Raw genomic sequence first — 18848 nt, 5'->3', positions numbered from 1 at the left:
GATGACTGTATCAGGAAGGTCAGCAAAGTTACTAATTGTTTTTCTGCTGCTGGTACAAGTAATTGGCTGTATAAATAAAAGTAATTTTTCAAAGTCTGGCATATTAAAAACTGAAGGAAAGGCCCTAGGTTACAAACTAACTAAGACAGGAACAGATCCCAAGGGAAAGGGGTGAAAAATAAGACAGAGTAAGTAAACGAAAAGGAAAATGATCCTGAGGGGAGTTAGGTGGTAAACTTTTTGAGCCCTCTGGAGCCATTAATTGCTTTTTCTTTTTTTGAGAAACAGACATCAGTTAGTAACAGAATGAGGGGCAATGTTGTTTTAGGTTTCAACATGGCTTGATCCCTTCCACAGTAGACTATATTGAAAACAGTTTGTTTTGAGGAGAAAAAGGAGAAATTATGCAAAAAGAGGCACAAAGGAGAGAGAGGACAACTGAAGGGTAAGTGGACTAGATTGTCTGTAAACTTTTATCTTTTGAGCTTTTATAGTGCTACATTTTAATTTAATCAGAAAGATATAATCTTGGCTTAAAAATAAGTGAATTAAAACTCTTCCCCCTTAAACTGTTGGAAGTTCTTAAAAGTTCAATAATGGTTTTAGTTAGAGTTGGTAGAATTTCCTCCAACCAAACAATACAAAATGATGTTATTTTTGTCCCTTCCTGCCGTAGACCGAAGACCTCATCTTTTAGGTTCCTAAAGGAAGACACAGCATGGTAGCAGACACTTAAACCCAGCTAATCCCACAGTCATCACTCTCTGAAATAATTCTGAATGCGAATTCTTAAAGAAATACTGGTAATCAGAAACGTAGCATTAGCCTGAATTGTTTATGTCAAATTACTTCCAAGACATGTTACAGGATGTCATATGAGGGTACCATATAGTGTGAAAGGACACAATCAATTTACCATTATGTTCCTATTGACTATTTAATATGCTGCTACTCATTTTTCTTACACACTTTCAGAGATCTCAGAGCACTTTACAAACATTTCAGTTAATCAAGCCTCTCCACTGTTATGGATTAGGTATTCTACCCATATTAGAAGCAGGTATACTTAGGCACAGAGCAAGTTTAAGTCATATATAGAAAATCACACAATGCGTAAGTGGCAGAGCTGGGAATAGGATTTAAGAGTTCTAATTCTTCGGCCCTCCCTATGATGCTTCCATTTATCCTACCAGCTGAGATCAGCAATCCTACTCCTCCCACCTGCATATTTTTCATGTAAACTCATTTTTGTATAGAATAGTCTCTTCCCTCTTATGAGGCATAGATCAGCTTAATGAAGTGTATGGAGGGCTTCCAGTGTCACGCCGTTCCGGAGCTCTTGAGGACTGAGATCTAAACTACTTAAGTTAAGAGAACACAAGGTTTTACAACTGTGTGTTACAACAGCACAACAGATCAACTTTTCTGGGGGAGAGAATGCATAAAGACAGCAAAAACAATGTCATACTTTTTGTTCTACTGAATCATTTTCATTAATGCAAAATATAGATTACCCATACACTTGCAAAACAAGTATCTCGGATGAGACACATTTCTAGCAGGATATCCTAAGTTGCGATAATACTGTTCAGGGGACATGCACAAATCTGCTTGGGAAATGACTGCACAGCCACATCTGACAAAGAGCTCAGTCTTGCAAAATGCTGAGCATTCAGGTCTCTTGGTGATGTAGTTGAATACTTGGGAACATTGTCCTAGGCTAAACAAGGAAATGTCATTCATTGGCTTAGTAGAAAACAAGATGCAGGACACTAATCCAAATAATGACAAAACCCTTTTCAAACCTTGGAGGAGATTTATTCTCCTCTGTATTGCCAGTTTTTTTTATGGCCTTGGGTAAGTGACTGTTTCACTATGAGCCACGATTACCAAAAGGAGTATAATTAATAGTTACCTACCTTACAAGAGCTTGGGGAAAATAAACTACTTCGGGATACTCAGATAAAAGTATGTTCTATAAGACTTCCCTCTTTTAGGAAATACAGTTTTAGGCACAAATTCTATTTCTCTCTTCTCCAGGAGAGAACCACACTGTATTTATACTAATCACTTCTCACACTATTTTCTAGAAGACCGTGCTTTTAGTATTCATTGCCAAAGCTGTATAAAACCTAGAGCATGCCAGCAATCTTCACTGTGCAGCTGTGTGCAAGACCTCCTCAGTGTGTAGCTGTTCCTTACTGTATAATGTTTCGAACTGGAGTACTTGAGTCATGTTTTACTGTATTGGCCAGGAGATGGCACTGTAGGAAAACCTGTAGTACGTCTAGAGAGTAAATCTTGTTCAGTTCAGTTGCTGGTTTGTGTGGTTTCATTAACTGTAACACGTTCTAAATATAAGTAACTGGCCATCATTGCAACTTTAAAGGGAAGTATTAGACGTTTTTTGATTCAAGGTCTGAACTACGTTAAGGCCGGTGGATTGATTACACTGGCAATAGTTTCTTTAGGCTGAACAATGTTGCACCAGCAGTGTCTCAGGTCCCTTAGGGGTTCACTTCTCTTTTACCAGGCAAGAAGATAAAGTCTCTATTACCATTTACCTGGAACAGCGAACCAAAGGTGCTGATTATAATGATGGATATTTGGTGTATGTTGTGGCGTGTACAATGGTCATTATCAGTGATATTACCAGTCATCATTTTTTTTCTTTTTCTGTTTTTCTTCATAGCATTTCCTGGTGATCCTATGGATTTAATAAAATCTTCATTACGTCCAGTTTTGGCTACTTTTCCCAATTTTGCTTAATTTTTCATGAACTTCTGTAGTGATGGACTCATACAAACTATAATAACTGTTACTAATGCGCTTGGCTTGTTTTTTGCTTGAAGAAAGCAAAGCTAAGAGGAAGGAAGTAGCATTCCTGACTGTTGTTATGGATGTATCCAGCCACAAGCATATCGAGATTTTATAGCTTTCATAGACATTCGGGCTGGAAGGTACCTCAGAAGATCATCGAGTCCAGCCCATCGAAATGGCTCCACTTCTTGTGTGGTACTTTTTCAGTCCTGTTAGTACTATTCAAAGTTAATGGAGTTCACGTATCTGTCAGAGGAAATACCAGAAATACTTTTGGGTTTCCTCATTATAGCACCGAAGAAGAAAATACCAAAAACTGCATAACTTCCTGTGCAGATGACACCAGCGCAAACTTCAGAAGAATTGGTAAACCAATGTTTGTTGCCAGGTGAGAACCATCACAATACAAGAGGTTTATGGCATTCGTTGTATTGCTCAGGTAGTGTACAATGCCAGGCAATGCACGGCTGATTTGCTGCCAATCTATGTGGAAGGTGTAGTCATGAGCATTTGTGAGTGTTTTTTACCTATACACTACCTTGAATGCAAGCACTGAAAGTTTTGCATGTTTGCCTAATTATGCTATAAGGATATTCTTCTAGCATACTTCAGCTCTGCAGTACTTGTTGACTATCCATTGACTATTAAAGCGCACAGTGTCATGGGTATCAGCATCCCCATGCTAAAAAATGGCTGCAGGGCATTTTAACTAAAGCTTGTTCAATGAGCTTTATTTAAAGAGCCCCTGTTGCCATTTTTCAGCATGGGGATGCTGATGCATGTGACACCGGAGTTTGCTGGATTGCAGTAATTGCCACGCTCCAGCAGGCTCAATTAATCAGCTCTGGCACGCCGTAATTGCAGTGTATCAGAGCAGCCTCATTGCACGTGTATAGGTACCGTATCTGTCTAAATTCAGTATAATACTGGGTCTCAAGAGAATTCCCCCATTTAAAATAAATTCTCATAACCAAGCAATGAAAAAAAGCAAAACCCATCTGATAAGTGATAATAAGCATCTGGAGATCTATCTTAATGGACAGGAAGTATCCTTATAGCTCCTGTAGGGGTCCAGTCTGGATAGTGCTGTAAGGAGCAGAATGAGGGTCCAAGGATGTGCTGCATAACCCTGTAGGGGTGATTGGAGTAATGCTGATGTCCTAAGGAAGCATTTAAACTGGAATTTATACAAAACTTTTTTTCTTGGGAATACAATTATACAGAGATTTGATCTCTTTGCTTGGATAAGTCATGTGCACCCATAATACAAGCTGAGTTCCCATTGTAGTTGGTAGTTAAACACTGGATTTTGCTTTAGCTAGTAGAGAAGAGGTGTCAGTCATCCAGCCCCGCAGGCTGGATGAGGGTCAATGGGCTGGCATGCTGGCCACAGCAGGACCAATCCCGTGTGGTGCCATGGTACTGGGTCCAGCCTGTGCACTGCACACAGTGCTAGCTAACCCCATGCCCCAGACCCGTGCCATGGACAGCCCCATGCTGCAGTGAGTCCTGGGGTCAGCATGTGCTGAACAAAATGCATGGGGCTGTACTTGCTGTGTGCATCACATGCAGCACAGGGGCTAACATGGTGCATGCTACATGCAGTGCCCCAGCAGACCAGCCCTTTGTGTTGGCTCCAGCATTAGCTGATCCAGACGAGCCCCAGTGCCAAGGGCTGATCTGGTGGGATGCCGCAGACAGCACATCCCTTGGCGGATCCCATTCTGTGTGCAGGGCGTGCAGTGCTGGGTTCCAGCCTACTCACTCGGTGCAATGTACAGGGTTGGGGCTAGTGCATGGGGTCAGTCTGGCAACCCACAGACACCCCAGATCACATGGCCACATGTTTGACACCCCTGCAGTAGATTGTTTTGTTGACATCGCTTTTGGAGTCCATAAGAGCAATGCTTTATTTTCAACCTGTCTGGTTCTGGATGTAGAAATAGTCTTGCAACAGTAACATTAACACCTGAAGATTTAAATCTAGGTTAATCAGGCCTGAGAGCCACCAGTCTTCAGCCAGGAAAGCATAAATAGCATTGTTGCCTCCCTCTTGTTCCCATCTTTGGAATTGCTCTGGGGAACACTGTAAAACTTGGGGAGATAGTGGGGACTTGTCTAGCTTTGCAAGAGATCATCCATAATTCAAGGTTAGAGACTGGCACACAGAACCTCCCAGAGCACTTCATTGGCTTCAGACGCAGAGAGGTCAACCACCAGCCCAGTAAACTGGCTCAAAACAAGTAAAATATTTTTGAGTAGTGTCCAGTCTGCTAACATGACTTCTGCCAGTGAGTCTTGGCAGCTACCCTTTGGTGTGCCATGCAGAGGTGGACAACTTTCTCTACCAAGACAAGAAATTCTGTGTGGCGTGTAGCTGACTCTAGTCTTCCCTGTCATGAGAAGAACAGGTTTGTTATTCATTGAAGAAGCAGTGGTATGAGATCTCAAAACTGGTGGATATGTGTTCTCTTTTTTTTGTTCTGGTCCACATTCCCTGAACTGAATCAGAAAGATGCCTTTAAAAAGAAAAAAATATGATTCTTTTCGTTCACCAGTTTGCAGTGGAGAAGACATAATTGGAGTTGGGTAGCTGCCAGTGGATGAGAAAGGGTGAGATTCAGAGGAATTAGTGGGTATCATATGAACTCTGTATCACTGACGCATGCCTGCGTATTAGAATCTCCAGTGGGCTGCAGATTTTGTCTGTTTTCTGTTACATTAAAATCTTAATTAGATGAGACCTTGCATCTGATTGTATTTACCCTAACACAGGCCAGAAGAATTGACTTCTGGACACCAGGTGTCTGTGCTTGTCCTGAATTGAAGACGCTCCAGGAGCTATTTCACTTTGTGGTTACTTCAGCTTTTTTGTACAGAATGCCAATCAGAAAAATTGTCCAGGAAGAAAAATGTTCCTTCCTTTGTTCCTAATTGTCTGAGGATGGTAAAATGGAAACATTTGGAATACAAGCCCCTTTTAGGAACTTCAATATTTCAGATATGGACCTTCTGTACTTGGCTCCGATTTTGAGGCTAGAAATAGGATGGGAAGTGGGTTGCAATGTTCCAGTCTGAAATAGATAATTGATGATTTCATTCTCTCTGTGGACTTTCCAAGGGTTGCTAAAATTGAGACCAGAAAAATTATTGTATAGTCCTTTGGTAACCTCTCTGAGCAACACCCAGCAACCTAACTTGATCAAAGCTCTAAGGCAGCCCTTTCATTGCCAAAATGAGAGAGCCTGATGCCAGTCAGGAGTCTATACCCAAACAGGGTTGGTTGGGAGACCTGCAGATAGCTCCAAAGCTAAGAGGAGACTTACTGACCGTGCAGTTTTTCCATGTATTGCTTGCAAAAAGGCATTTTCTCTAGCTGTTCTTCTCTGACTGCTGCAGCTTATCTCAATGGTAAGTAGCAAGACTCAGTATCATAAGTTACTTTTTTCTGACAATTATGAATAGTTCAATTTTTCCATAAAGTTCCCATGGTATCACCAGATAGCTGGGGATGGACAAATCCAAGCATTTGATTGCAAGTGGTAACACACCATATCTCTGTATGAAAGATTTGATTCCCACTTTTCCCTTTTCTTTTTCTAAGTGGAAGTGCCTTGGACATGTGATTTTTGGGCTGAGAGGGATCATACATGCAGTATGTGCCACCTATATTAGTTTTGCCAGGGAAAGCATATGGATACTGTGAGGGTATCAGATGATGACTCACATTTCTTTTTGCCTGCACTTGGCTGCCAATTGGACCCCAGTCTGTGGAGGTAAAAAATGGCAAGTCACTGACCACCACGGAAAATAGTTGCATTTTTTTTCATGAAACATTAGTCAAAATTTAACATGGTATCACTACCATGGACACTTCTGTCCACAGAAAACGATGGCTAGAACAGAAAAGAAATAACTGGTAGTACAAAAGACCTTTAACTGCCACACACTTCTTCCATGTCTGACCTGCTGCTGCACCCAACCCTCCATAACCATTTTGCTGAGGGGAGGGTAAGCTGGTGATGCAAAGCCATTGGGACACGCTGACAGTTAGGCATGAGCTGTCTTCCCCAATCCTTCAGAAGCAGCAGCAAATTCCTGTATTTTTATTATAGTGAGATAGAGTACATGGAAGAATACATAACTATAAATGGTCTAATGCAGACTTGTTCAACATGTGGCCCGCCATGCAGCCCTCCCAAGCTCTTTTCTGAGGCCCAAGGTGCTGTGACGGGAAACGAAAGTAAACACTGTACTTTTGTTTTGGGGGGGAGATGTGATACTGCTTCCTGTGAGGTCTCTGAATATGGCTCGCTGGCCCACTGGGTGATAAAAAGTTTAGGATCCGGCCTCACATTCAAAAAGGTTGGACAGCCCTGGTCTAACATATCTGCAGACCTCCTACTCCTGGTTTCATAATAACTTATATGGACTCCTTAAAGAAATAGTTTGGTATTGAATTCTTGGATCATTTGCCATCTCACCCAAAGGAAGAATGCATTTGCTTTGTGGCTGTGCATTTCCCATCTAGAAAAATCAGCACAGCTTGGTCTTTTCTTGCATGGCCTTATCTTGCTGGGCTCTGTAAAGGACAGCAAGGAAACCAACAGCTGATTTTTTTTAACTCCTTTATTTTCCCTTATAATCCCCATAACTCTGCTTCAGAAGCAGAGAGCAAAACAACACCAAAAATATTTCAAATGGGTACCGATGCCCATGTCCACAAAGTGGCTGGACTTGTCTCCCACCATTCAGAGGGACAGCTTTGGGCCTCTCAGAATGGGATTTTTTTTCTGTTGAGGTTATTTTCCCTGGAGGTTCAGTCTGGGACATGAGTATGATCTGGGTATGAAGTGGCAGGAAGAGAAGAGTACTGGGCCCAAAAGTTCTTAGCGCACGCCCTAGATTTGACAATATCGCTGCTTTTTCTGGTGTCCTCCAGCCATGATCCACAGGGACTCAGAAAAGGAGTACTGCAACTGAGTACTGTAGGTAGAAACGTAGCCATGGATGTAGGCACTAAGGATCAAGATGTGATCCTTTATCTGGCAACTGCTATTGTGTCTTCAGTGCTCTGAGAGCAGGTCATGCCTTGCATAGAGCTATTTAGGCACATAGGACTGGAAGGGACCTCCTGGTCACCGAGTCCAGTCTCATGCTCCAACTGAAATGCTATACAATCTTTATACATTTCATTTCCATCTTAAAAACAGTTAGGGTTTTTTGATCTGCATTGCTCCTAGTGGAAGGCAGTTTAAGGACCACACTGTTCTAATGGACAAGAACCTTCTTAATTGCCAGCCAACATTTATTTATAGCCATTTTATTCCCATTTGTCCTTGTGCAGATATTCTCCTTTAAGTTCATCCTTCTCACTGCTAGCCCACCAACCCATACCCAGCAATCACATCTCTTCTCAGCCTTTATTTTGCTAGAGTAAATAAGCCAAGCTTTATTAGTTGCTTCTCTGATGGTAGACTTGCTTTTCCCTTAATTAAGCAAGGAGTCCTTTTCCATACTCTGTAGTTTGAGTTCATGTTGTTTTTTTTTTAATATGAGTGACTAAAACTGTACACAGCATCCCCAGAGGTCTCATTGATGCCTATGCAGTCACATTAGTACTTATCTCTAGTTGAAATCATTTGTATTTTTTAAAGCTGCATCAAATAGGTAGCAGCTCACAGTCATTCCCTGATCAATTAGTACACAGATGTCTTCCTCTTCCTCAGTCATTTCCAGCTGCTTATGTACTAGCTCCTAATTGAAGGATTCATTAAGTCTCAAGTGCATGACTTAACATGTTGCAGTTGATTTCATTTGATTACTGTTACTTTGAGTCTCAGTGTCATTCAGTTCTTTTCTGTATGATATGCTGAACCTCCTCTGCATTTTCCTGTGTTTTTCCCTTTCCTTGGGATATAGATTCCTGAAATCTTTGAATCTTAACATTGAAGTTCTTGAGCTTTTCAGGTAAGTTAGAGTCCTTAACTATTACCCTTTGATTAACTCAGGGAGATGAAGCATTTCTGTATGACCACAGCTGGCCCACTTCCTAACATGGATCTGTCAGCCTTAAGAGAAAAAATTCTTTCACACCCACTTGAAAAGCAGAGACAGATAAGAAACCCTGTATCTCTTCCCAAACCCCTTTCTGAAGCAGTGAGTTTTCCCCCAGTCATCCGCTTACCTGACAAGAAAAAAATGCATTGGAAAGGCATTGTTTTTTGGTCTGGGGTTTACGATTTCCTAATATTCTAGCCTAACCAGTATTTACTAAGCAGCCAAAATAGAAGTTTCCATGTCCTGAGTTTAAGCCATTAACATCACATTTTCTGAGTGCCAATAAAGAGTTCTGTCCCTCTTCTGATTTTTATATCATTTTATGGGATAACAAGGAACAATGGTCACAAACTGAGAGGGGGCAGATTTAGGGTAGACATCAGAAAAAACTTCACTGTAAGGGTGGCCGTAATTTGGAATGGGCTTCCAAGGGAGGTGGTGCTCTCCCCTACCTTGGGGATGGATAGGCATCTGGCTGGACTCATCTGACCCCAGCACTTTTTCCTGCCCAGGCAGGGGGTCAGACTCGATGATCAGTTGAGGTCCCTTCCAACCCAAGCATCTATGAATCTATTTATTTTTGAATAGGAGGGGAGTTGGAAATTACCTCTGCCCAATTTAAAATTTCCTTTTCTACTACTGCCTCTTGTACAAGAGGAAGCAGCCAAGATCAACTGGCACTGCTTCAGAGGGGAGTGCTATTTGATAGGATTGTGTTCAGTCTCTAAAGGGCAGACTGCTCTGAGCTTACAATGGTGTTGTAGATCCTGCTACACCGGGAAGTCAGAGACCATGCAGAGTTTATGTTAACCTCAGTTAAAACCTAATTACTAGTACAGCCCTTCTTATAGTCTGTCTCCCACCATCTCTTTGCAGTTACCACCTACCCCCTAAGGAGTTCATCTAGAGCTTTGCTACTTTCAGAAATGCAGACAGACACTGGAGCTCTTTCTACCATGAAGTGCAAGAAAATGAGAATCTGGCAAATGTATATTTCTGAAAAATTGTCACATATAATACTGTAATGTGTGTCAATATTGGGGACATGTTTCAAAACCTCCAGCTTCCACAACCTTTTGAGGATCCCCATTATAATCTACAGAATTACAAGAATGTTCATTGTGTAATATTACTGGTCTCCACTCATTCTGAAGGGTTAAAATCTATGTAGCTAGCACGTAGCAGCATTTCCTCAAAAGAGATTCAGAAATGCTCAGGAACCAATCACATCAATGTCTCCAACAGAATCATTTTAATAGAAGACCACCAAAATATTAGACAGTCCTCTCCTAGGAAATGGTGGACAGTGTTTGGGTAAGGCTGAAGATTGTAGAAGTTTCGTCACTATATACACAGCATTAAATTTTCACCTAATGGTAGTTGATGTGATCATGCTGCTCAGTTTCAGAAGCTTGAAGAATGACAATTAGGAACAAAGACACTCTTTGAAATGTTATACAAGATGATTTTTAAAGATGGGGAACTCCCAATTTGAGATGTCCTTATAAAATGGGAAACAATTTGTTTGTGTTAGAAATACAAATCAGCTTTCTAATTTTGTATAATCAAGAAATGGAAAACAATTTTTATTAACAGGTTGTACATTTACAATCTTTTATTAGCTAATCAACATCAACATGCAAAAATAAGCGCTAAATACAAACCTCTACAATACAGTTTTGTTTAAACTACAATGGTTTATTCTTCTGAAAATTCATAAAGATGTGTTTTGTAGTCATTAAAACTGAACTATTAGTTTCAGTAATGAATTCTATTTAGGCCCTAAATTATGTAATCATCCTGCAAGGCATCTTCAGAAATTTCGCCCGACACTTAAGGATACCAGCTGATTTTCATGTGAGTACATTCTCAAAGCAAGAAATAAGGCAGTAGCACTAATGATTTGATATTGAACCCTATGCACATAACTAATAATTTTAGAAGGACTTTTAACACTATGGTAAACTGGAAAAAGAACATTCAAACAAGCAGTGTATTTTGCCTGAAATGTTCCCGATTCCTCTTGATATTTATGCAACTTCCTTAAAATATTTGGGTTTGGGGAAAAAAAAAAAAAGACTTCATTCTCCTTCAAACCAGTCCCCAAGTTGATCCTCAAGTGAAGCCAGTCTTGTGTCAATAACATCTGTATCCTCCCACAGAAATAAGTTACAACGACCTATATTCAGAATTTTTACTTCACAAGAGGATCAAAAAAAGAAGGAAAAAAGAGGATCTTAAGAGAGAACACACTTGTATTAACTGAAATTTTTGATAACAAGAGGGCCTTGGACAATTGTGAAAAACAGAGGGAAGGAAAATGGATTTAATTTCAAATCTATTGTAACATTTCCCCCAGTGCAAATGTCCATCTTTAAAGAAAATTATCCTTTAAAAGATGAAAGTACTTTTGAGCAGAGTCCAATTTTGACCTTATGTTACAAAACCCTAACAATCAAAATGTGTTGTTTCTTTTTCAAGTACAAACTTAAGTCATAATTCCTCTCTTTTTAAGAGTGTGTATTGTTGCTCATTGATCTTTGGTCGCAAGAAACAATAATGCCACCGACAGGTCTGATCCCCAAAGTGGCAGATTTTGCTTCTTTGCCACACCTTAAGGCCCCCCTTGACAGGGTATGCCAGTATATACCGTGTCAAAATTCCAGCGGCACTTCATCACGTGTGTTATGGACCTACATAATGTAGACTTTCTCAGCTTGTGAGAAATTGAAGACTTCTTTGGTTCTTGGGCAAATTACTTTGTCATCTTGACGAATAGAAAGCAGAGACTGTAAAATGAGTAACGAAAAGAGTGATTATAGTCTGAATAGTAAGCATAACTAGTCAATATGTTATTTTCAGTGGTTGGCAAATGAAGTTTTGCTTCATTTCCCAGAAGTCATATTCTGTCTAAAACACTTCTGCAAAAACTTACCCCGTAAGTGTTTATGTTTAAGGGCTAGAGTATTACAAAAGACATTTAATATTATAATTCAATCAATATTAAAAGTCTTCTAAAATGTGAGAGAGTGTTATTTCTTCCTCTTTTTATAACACATCAAATGCTTCTAGTTTCATTCAGCTATTCTGAATACGATTTGAAGCTCTCATTTGCTCTTGAAATTATTATGCTTACCAGAAACTCAAACTTCCACAAGTCCTTATGTGAAATACTTACATTGTATCCATACACATATCCATTTGGTAACATCATGGGAGGATTATTTTCGTTCATTACATCCCCCGAAATCTTGCAGACTAGTCGGGAGTTGGCACAATGTGCCATAGGCAGAGGCTGAGCCAGCTTGTTCAGGGATTTGCTACACACAGGGCAGTCTGGATTTTTTGAACTGCCATCCTCTTTATAACACTGTCTGTTTAACAGCATGTCAAAGAACAATATTCACTGGGTGAATTTGTTATGGCATGAGAGTGAAAACACAGCTGATGAAGTCTAAAACTCACCTGTATTAAGGATAACCTGAAGTAATGAGATGCATAGTCTTATGCAGCCTACAGAAATTCCATGCCTTGAGTTCAACATGCACATAAGGTAGTTGATTTTGATCATTTCAAGAAAAAATGGGGAGAAAAAAGCAAGCGTCAGAAACCTGATAAGGGTGGAATTCCTGATGCAGGGAAAGGAACTACAAGAATCTTGCCTTCTGTGAAATTCCCTACTCTATGCTTGAAGGCTGCTGTCAGAGTTCCCATTTTAAACCCTCTGCAAGACAGAGTCTGGCCAACAGATTCAGAGTTGATGTTTTTCCCCTTGAAAACTTGCATTCAACCTACCCTATGGATTATAAAGAAGACTTTTTAAAATTCTCATCCAACTCCAAACATGATTGCAAGTGTATAACTTCCTGGGGCACATTGAGCCAGTAGGCTATATAAAACATGTAAAGTAGCACATACTATATTCATACTTCATCTAGTGCAACAGCCACCAGTTTGTTTCAAACAATGTTTTAAAAATTTTAGCAGATATGCTTATGTATATACTCTAGTTTAGCAAACAAAGCCTGACAGTATTCATACTTTATGGATTCCTCAAAAAACATGTCCAAAAAGAAAAATAAAAAAGCTTTGTACACCAGACACTAATAATCTGCATTGAAGGATACGGTGTTTTTATAGCTGAAAGGCCTGCCTGGAGGGTTATAGTAAAAACAGAATTGTTTCCCAGCTGATGTAGTCTGTAGTTATCGTATCTAAATTGCTGAATCAGCATTCTCCATCGTGCTGGGTCCAAAAGATCCTGTTAGGAAAAAAAACCAAACCATAACTGTAAGTGCATTCCCCCTCTCTCCTACCCAGCCCCCTCCACCCCACAAAAGTGAATTGCAATGAAGACTCCCCTGTGTGGTAAATTATGTACCATAAACCCTTAACTAAGAAAATTAAGACATACATGCCAATGCCTGATCTAAAAATATACATTGGGAAAGCACTGCACAGCAGTGCAGTGATTTTTGATTCTTAGAAAGAATCAAAAACTGTTTCATATGAGACTTCCATGTTACATAAAAGTCTCAGCTCCAAATGCTTTATGAATTCATGTGAACTTGCAAACAACCCCCTTTCCCCCTACAGAATAAGCAAAAAGCCACCCCCAAAACAAAAACCAAAACAAAAAAACCCACACACACACTTTGGCTCAAAAAAAAAAAAAAAAATGCCTGTGGTATATACAGTAGTAGCAATACGATGTTAAACTCAATTTATTGCAAAAGCTTGCATTCTGTGCACATGCACATTATACATACTTCCTTGCCCCACAACAATCAATTTGGGGAGGACTCTAGACTCTTGCCCCACCCTCCATCTCAAAGGAGCTTGTAGAAACCAACATGATTTTGTAGACCCTCTAAAGCCTGCTAGGAGTGTGTTGGGGTTGGTTTTTTTTTTTAATTTAAATTTCTGGAATGTTGGCCCATTTATGAAGCAAAGTTAATGCTGTGGACCGTCTGTTTTGAAGCCACTGAACCACTAACACGTGACTGAACAAAAGGTCTGCTGAAAAGCTATGAACATTTCCATTTCAAGCCAGGCTCTCCCTGCTAATGGTGGTTAGCGAGAGGGATCTCAAAGTATTACCACTCTCTCTTCCCTTTACAATTGAGTGCAGCACTCTGGTACACCCAGTAGCAGGAAAAGCAGAATTACATTCTGGTTGGTTTTCATAGAAAGGACTATACACTGCTCACAAAAATTGTATTTATTTTGCACTCCAAAGCCGCCATGTCCAGACAAATGCAGACGTGTGGTATGTGGCACTCCAGACCCGTCTGTGGAACCACACAACACACATGTAGGCATTCCCTCCGTTGCTACCTTGCAACATGGCGGGGGGGGGCGAGCGGGTTGTTATTCAACCCCAGGAGGTAGATTAATTTTTTAGCTGTGGGCAAGACTCCCTTGTTTTCATAGCCCTCCCTTCTCTTTCAATCTGCATTTTATATCTATATACATAGACACATAGTCTCTTCTACACTAGTCATATTTTAGAAGCAAAAAAAGGAAGGAAAAAAACAGTTGGAAATTAAGAAATCTGGCATCAGTGGAAAAGGATTATCCAAATAAAAATGCCACAAAGTACAACTGACATCACTACCTGGAAGGCCTTCCCTCTACTGCTTAGGGCAGAATGGCAGTTTAACACACAAAAAGAATTTTCACTGAAGCTTTTAAGCTCACCGTAGGAAGAAAAAAAAGTTTTCAACTTATTATAGGACCTCCAAAACAGTTCTGCCGTATGCAACTGAAATGGTAGGTTTAAGAATTAGAGCGCTGGCCATCCACGCTTCTCTCAAACTCCTTCTCCTTTGTACCACAGCCAGCTAACAACGCTGTTTTTTTAATACAGTTTCTGTCAAGGACAGACAAGAACTGGATGATATCAGAAGCAAATGAAAATTCAATACTGTTTGCTAACAAGTTCAAACCAGACAGGGATGTACAGTTTAGTATCAATTCATAGCTTTCTGTCTACATACTAAAAGTTGTAGAAGGCTACGGTTTTCTGCCAGAAGTGTTGCTGTTACCTATGGCACACCAAAATAGATCTTGGATCCATGCCTTTTCTAGTACTTACATTTGGAATATTACAGCTCCATTTGATGTTCTGTCTAGTTCTTAACTGCCTGATAAACCACTTTACTATGGGAAAGACTAGCTTGAATTGCTTCTGATGGACTTTACCCTGTCTAGAAACTTAAATCATTTCTCCCAGAGATTAACTGTTTTCTAGCACTCAAACCAACTGAAGAGTAAGTTGACTTTTGGACAGGTGTGAAATTGTGCCAGGCATTAGGTATTTAAAAAAAGATTCGATTTCTGTACAGTTTGTAAAACCTCATTCCAAAGTGAGGATTGTGTAACACTAGCAATACAGAAGGAAACTGTCATAGTGAATGGGAACCAGATGCCTGACTCCTTTAAGCAATCTCATTCACAGTGAGCATGTTTTTCAGGAAAGAAGATCACATATTTTGCATTCAATGATTTTGGTATTTAACTGATTATATGCATAAGAAAATGTTTTTGTTCACGTTTCCCTATTGCTTTCTCCCATCTCTGTGATCAGCTGAACACACATATATAGGGTTTATTACTGGCTGAAAGTTTCATAGGCCTTTGTCAACAAGTCAGTATACAGGCAGTCCTTGACTTACAACGTTTCGACTTACAATGTTTCACACGTAACAATATTTGTAAATTGACACCCTGTTTTGACTGATGTCAGTTTCGACTTTATGATGCCTGATCTGACGCGATGTCATCCCATGGAACAAGTTCGCTGCATCGCTCAGCTCCCTAGAGAACATCCGTCCAAACTTCCTTGGACACTTTCTTTAAGAAAGCAGACAAGTCTCCGGAAAAACCTGCAGCCAAGGCTCCTGAGAAGACTCCAGCCCAGAGCCCTTCAAAACATCCAGTAGTCACCTCAAAGAAGTCCTTCCAAATCAATATGACTACTATTTACAATATAAATATATTAAAGTAGCTATATTACTCATCTATAATTGATTAAGTACAAAATTCTGGGTTATTTTTGGTGAAAACAGGGTCTTGGGCCTTGGTTCAGGAACCAATCCCCCATTTATAACATTGTTGCCTATGGGAAAATCAGTTCCAAATTACGACATTTCAACTTGAGATGCAGTTATCAGAAACCAATTGTGTTATAAGTCCAAGGACTGCCTGCATGTCTAGAGACATTTGCTATATTGTTATTATAAAAACAACAGCATAGTTACTATGCTACTATGAAACTGTTATGTACCTTTTTTTTTTTGTTTCCTATCAGCATCATAAATAAAGGTCCATATTTTTAGGAACTATTTCCTTTCCCCTAATTTGATGCCCATTGTGTCAAATACTTATATTTAAAGAAATCTACTGTTTCGATAGCCCATTCAATGAGACTACAATATTTTCCTAGATTCCTCAAAATATTTTTAAACTTATAGTTTCAAAAATGCAGTAAACTACACCAATCCTTTACCAGTTTGACAACTAACATGTCAAAACAAGATAAATACGAGTCCTACTGATTAAAAAAATTATCTGAATATTATGTCTTGGATACAAGTGAAATTCCAAAGGCATTTAATATGGTTTAAATTTAGGCACTTGAAGTTTCCATAAAGAAAAACCTGTCAAAGGAGACCCCAGAGAGAAAAAAAGCCACTGATCTCTCTCTCAAACACAAGATGCAAATAACAACAACAACAACAATAGGATAATGATAATTATGTTCGATTTATGTTAATCATAAAATATCCCTAGAAGTAGTACTTACTTAGTGCAACGTTGTTACTGAACATACACCTAGAGTTAAGAGCATCTCATACATAAGTCATATTTGTCGGCACTCAGTTGGGGCTGGGGTTTCCATTTAAAAAAAGAGAGAACGTGTTTGCGTAATCAGATTTTTAAAATTAAAGACTTTATTCAAAACATGCCTATTTAAAATTAAATGCTAAATAAACTCCACCCTACAGTAAGGCCTAAATATGATACAAGCCAATAAAAATGTTAAATTAAAAAAATATTAAGCACAACGTGGTTGTTGCCAGATTTTTAAAGAAAGTGAACGCATTGGTAGACATCGCTGGTTAAGCACCAAGATTCGCATTTCTATGGAAGTGTGACACAATCAGCTTGTGTAAAAGGCACTTAGAAGGGGACATGATAGCAGTCTTTAAATACTTGAAAGGCTGCCATAAAGAAGAGGGAAAGAATCTTTTGTCTTGCTGCAATGTAGCGGATGCAGACCAATGGCTTGGCAGTTGCAGCAAAAGTAAGTTTACATTGGTTATCAGGTTAAACTTCTTCATAGCTAGAACACCGAGCAGTGGAACAGAAGGGTAGTTGTGGACTCTGTCACTGGAGGCGTTCAAGAAGGTTAGACAGCCTCTGGTCAGGGGTGATGTAGGCACAGCTTTGCCTATATTTTACCATGGGCATTTCACATGCTTCTGGGTCTTCTCGACTGCCGCTGCCTTCCTGCTGTATGTCAGGGTTTGTGGCGCCACAAACTGCAAGTGCTGCATTTTAAACCATATGCAGCACTGCTAATTTGCACCTTGGGGGCAAAATTTGCTACCAAGATTCCCTGGTAGCAAAAAACCCCCCAAAAACAAAAACAAAAACAAACTTGGGAAAAAAGTGGCGCAAAACATGCAAAAATAGCATTCACTGGGACAAATATGGAAATGGGGCAGCAGGTAGTCTAGGGCTGCCTGCTCCTCTGTCTGCATGCTGCAGAGCCCCTGCACTGAGGCACACAGTGCCCCACCCTGCTGCGGATCCAACCATCTCCACACGCTGCAGAAACTCCGTGCTGAGGCACACTGTGCCCCAGCCTGCCAGGGAGTGGGATGTGGAGACAGGGAGCAGAAGCAGCTGGCTGGGGCACAGTGCACCTCAGTGCAGGGGCTCCACAGCACGTGGAAATGGGGAAGCAGGCCCTGGGCTGCCTGGTACCCTGTCTTCATGTACCGCTCCTCAGTGGGCTGGGGTGCAAGATGACTCAGTGTGGGGCTGCCTGCTGGCTAGACTCATGCTGAGGCACCCCTGCCCCATCCAGCCCCCATCCCCTCTACCCCAGAGCACATGGAGCCAGGCCAGGAGCTGGGAGGAGATGGGCAAGGGTAGTTTGCCCACAGTGGGACAATGTGTCCCGCAACAAATGGCATATGCAGGGGCATATTCTGCGCCACAAAGCAGCAGCACAAATTTGTGCTGCTACTGTTTGGGCATGTCTACATGTCGCTGTATAGCGCCGTTGCTATGGCGCCATGCTTTAGCACTTCCTTTTGGAAGTACTAAGGCATGGCGCAGTACAGGTAGTTTCTGCGCTAGGCGCATGGTGCGTGGCTAGATTTTGTCACTACATTGCCACAGCAGTGCACTATACCGGGGGAGTGCACCACTATGGCAATATAGCTGGAGATCATGTGTAGATCCACACAAACTCTGTATCACCATAGCATGCTATACAATGCCATAGCATGTCGCTATGTTGCCACAGGATGACATGTAGACATGCCCTTTGTGCTGCTGCAGGCACACGTCCCTGCTCATCTAGACATGGATGCTGGGTGTTGGCTGCAACTAAGGCTGGGGACTTTGACTGGGCTGTGCAAATGCTCCTGCTAAGAGCAAAGCCAGAGGTTCTCCACTGCTCAGGGTCAGACTGAGCACCAGACCTGGGGTTAGGAAGGCTTTATCTCATAGTCAGACTGGTATGGACTGTGGGGGTGTTTGCCTTCCTCTGCAGCAGGGGCTGGCGGTTCTGTACCTGGGATCTTTTAAGTGCATATCGCCAGTGTTTCATAGACGCAGGACATGGCTGCTGTCATTCCCCTGCTTTACTTGTGGCAGATTAAGCTGCTAGGTCTGTTTCATGTCAGGTTCACAGCAGTCTTATGTAGAATGTAAATTACGGTTAGTACAGG

The 18848-nt window shown here is 40.8% G+C and overlaps 1 protein-coding gene across 3 annotated transcripts in view; it reads right to left on the bottom strand.

The window, feature by feature from the left end:
* Positions 1-10221: 10221 nt before the first annotated feature.
* The window catches only part of MAEA (macrophage erythroblast attacher, E3 ubiquitin ligase), a 92722-nt gene continuing 84095 nt past the window's right edge, over positions 10222-18848 (bottom strand). For 2 of the 3 annotated variants that reach the window (XM_090035381.1, XM_090035379.1), the window contains exons 8-10: positions 13008-13141; positions 12059-12254; positions 10222-11669 (exon numbers count right to left, since the gene is read on the bottom strand). In XM_090035381.1, coding sequence (XP_089891507.1) covers positions 11574-11669; positions 12059-12254; positions 13008-13141 — 426 coding nt within the window. In that variant the 3' untranslated portion in view covers positions 10222-11573. The remainder of the gene's footprint in view (positions 11670-12058; positions 12255-13007; positions 13142-18848) is intronic. The other variant, XM_090035380.1, reaches the window with a different exon arrangement.

Source organism: Crocodylus siamensis, chromosome 2 (assembly GCF_052110815.1).
Source record: "Crocodylus siamensis isolate JL-2025a chromosome 2, ASM5211081v1, whole genome shotgun sequence".
Classification (NCBI taxonomy): domain Eukaryota; kingdom Metazoa; phylum Chordata; order Crocodylia; family Crocodylidae; genus Crocodylus; species Crocodylus siamensis.
Note: the sequence above shows the minus strand (reverse complement) of the source record. Positions and strands in the feature narration are given on the sequence as shown.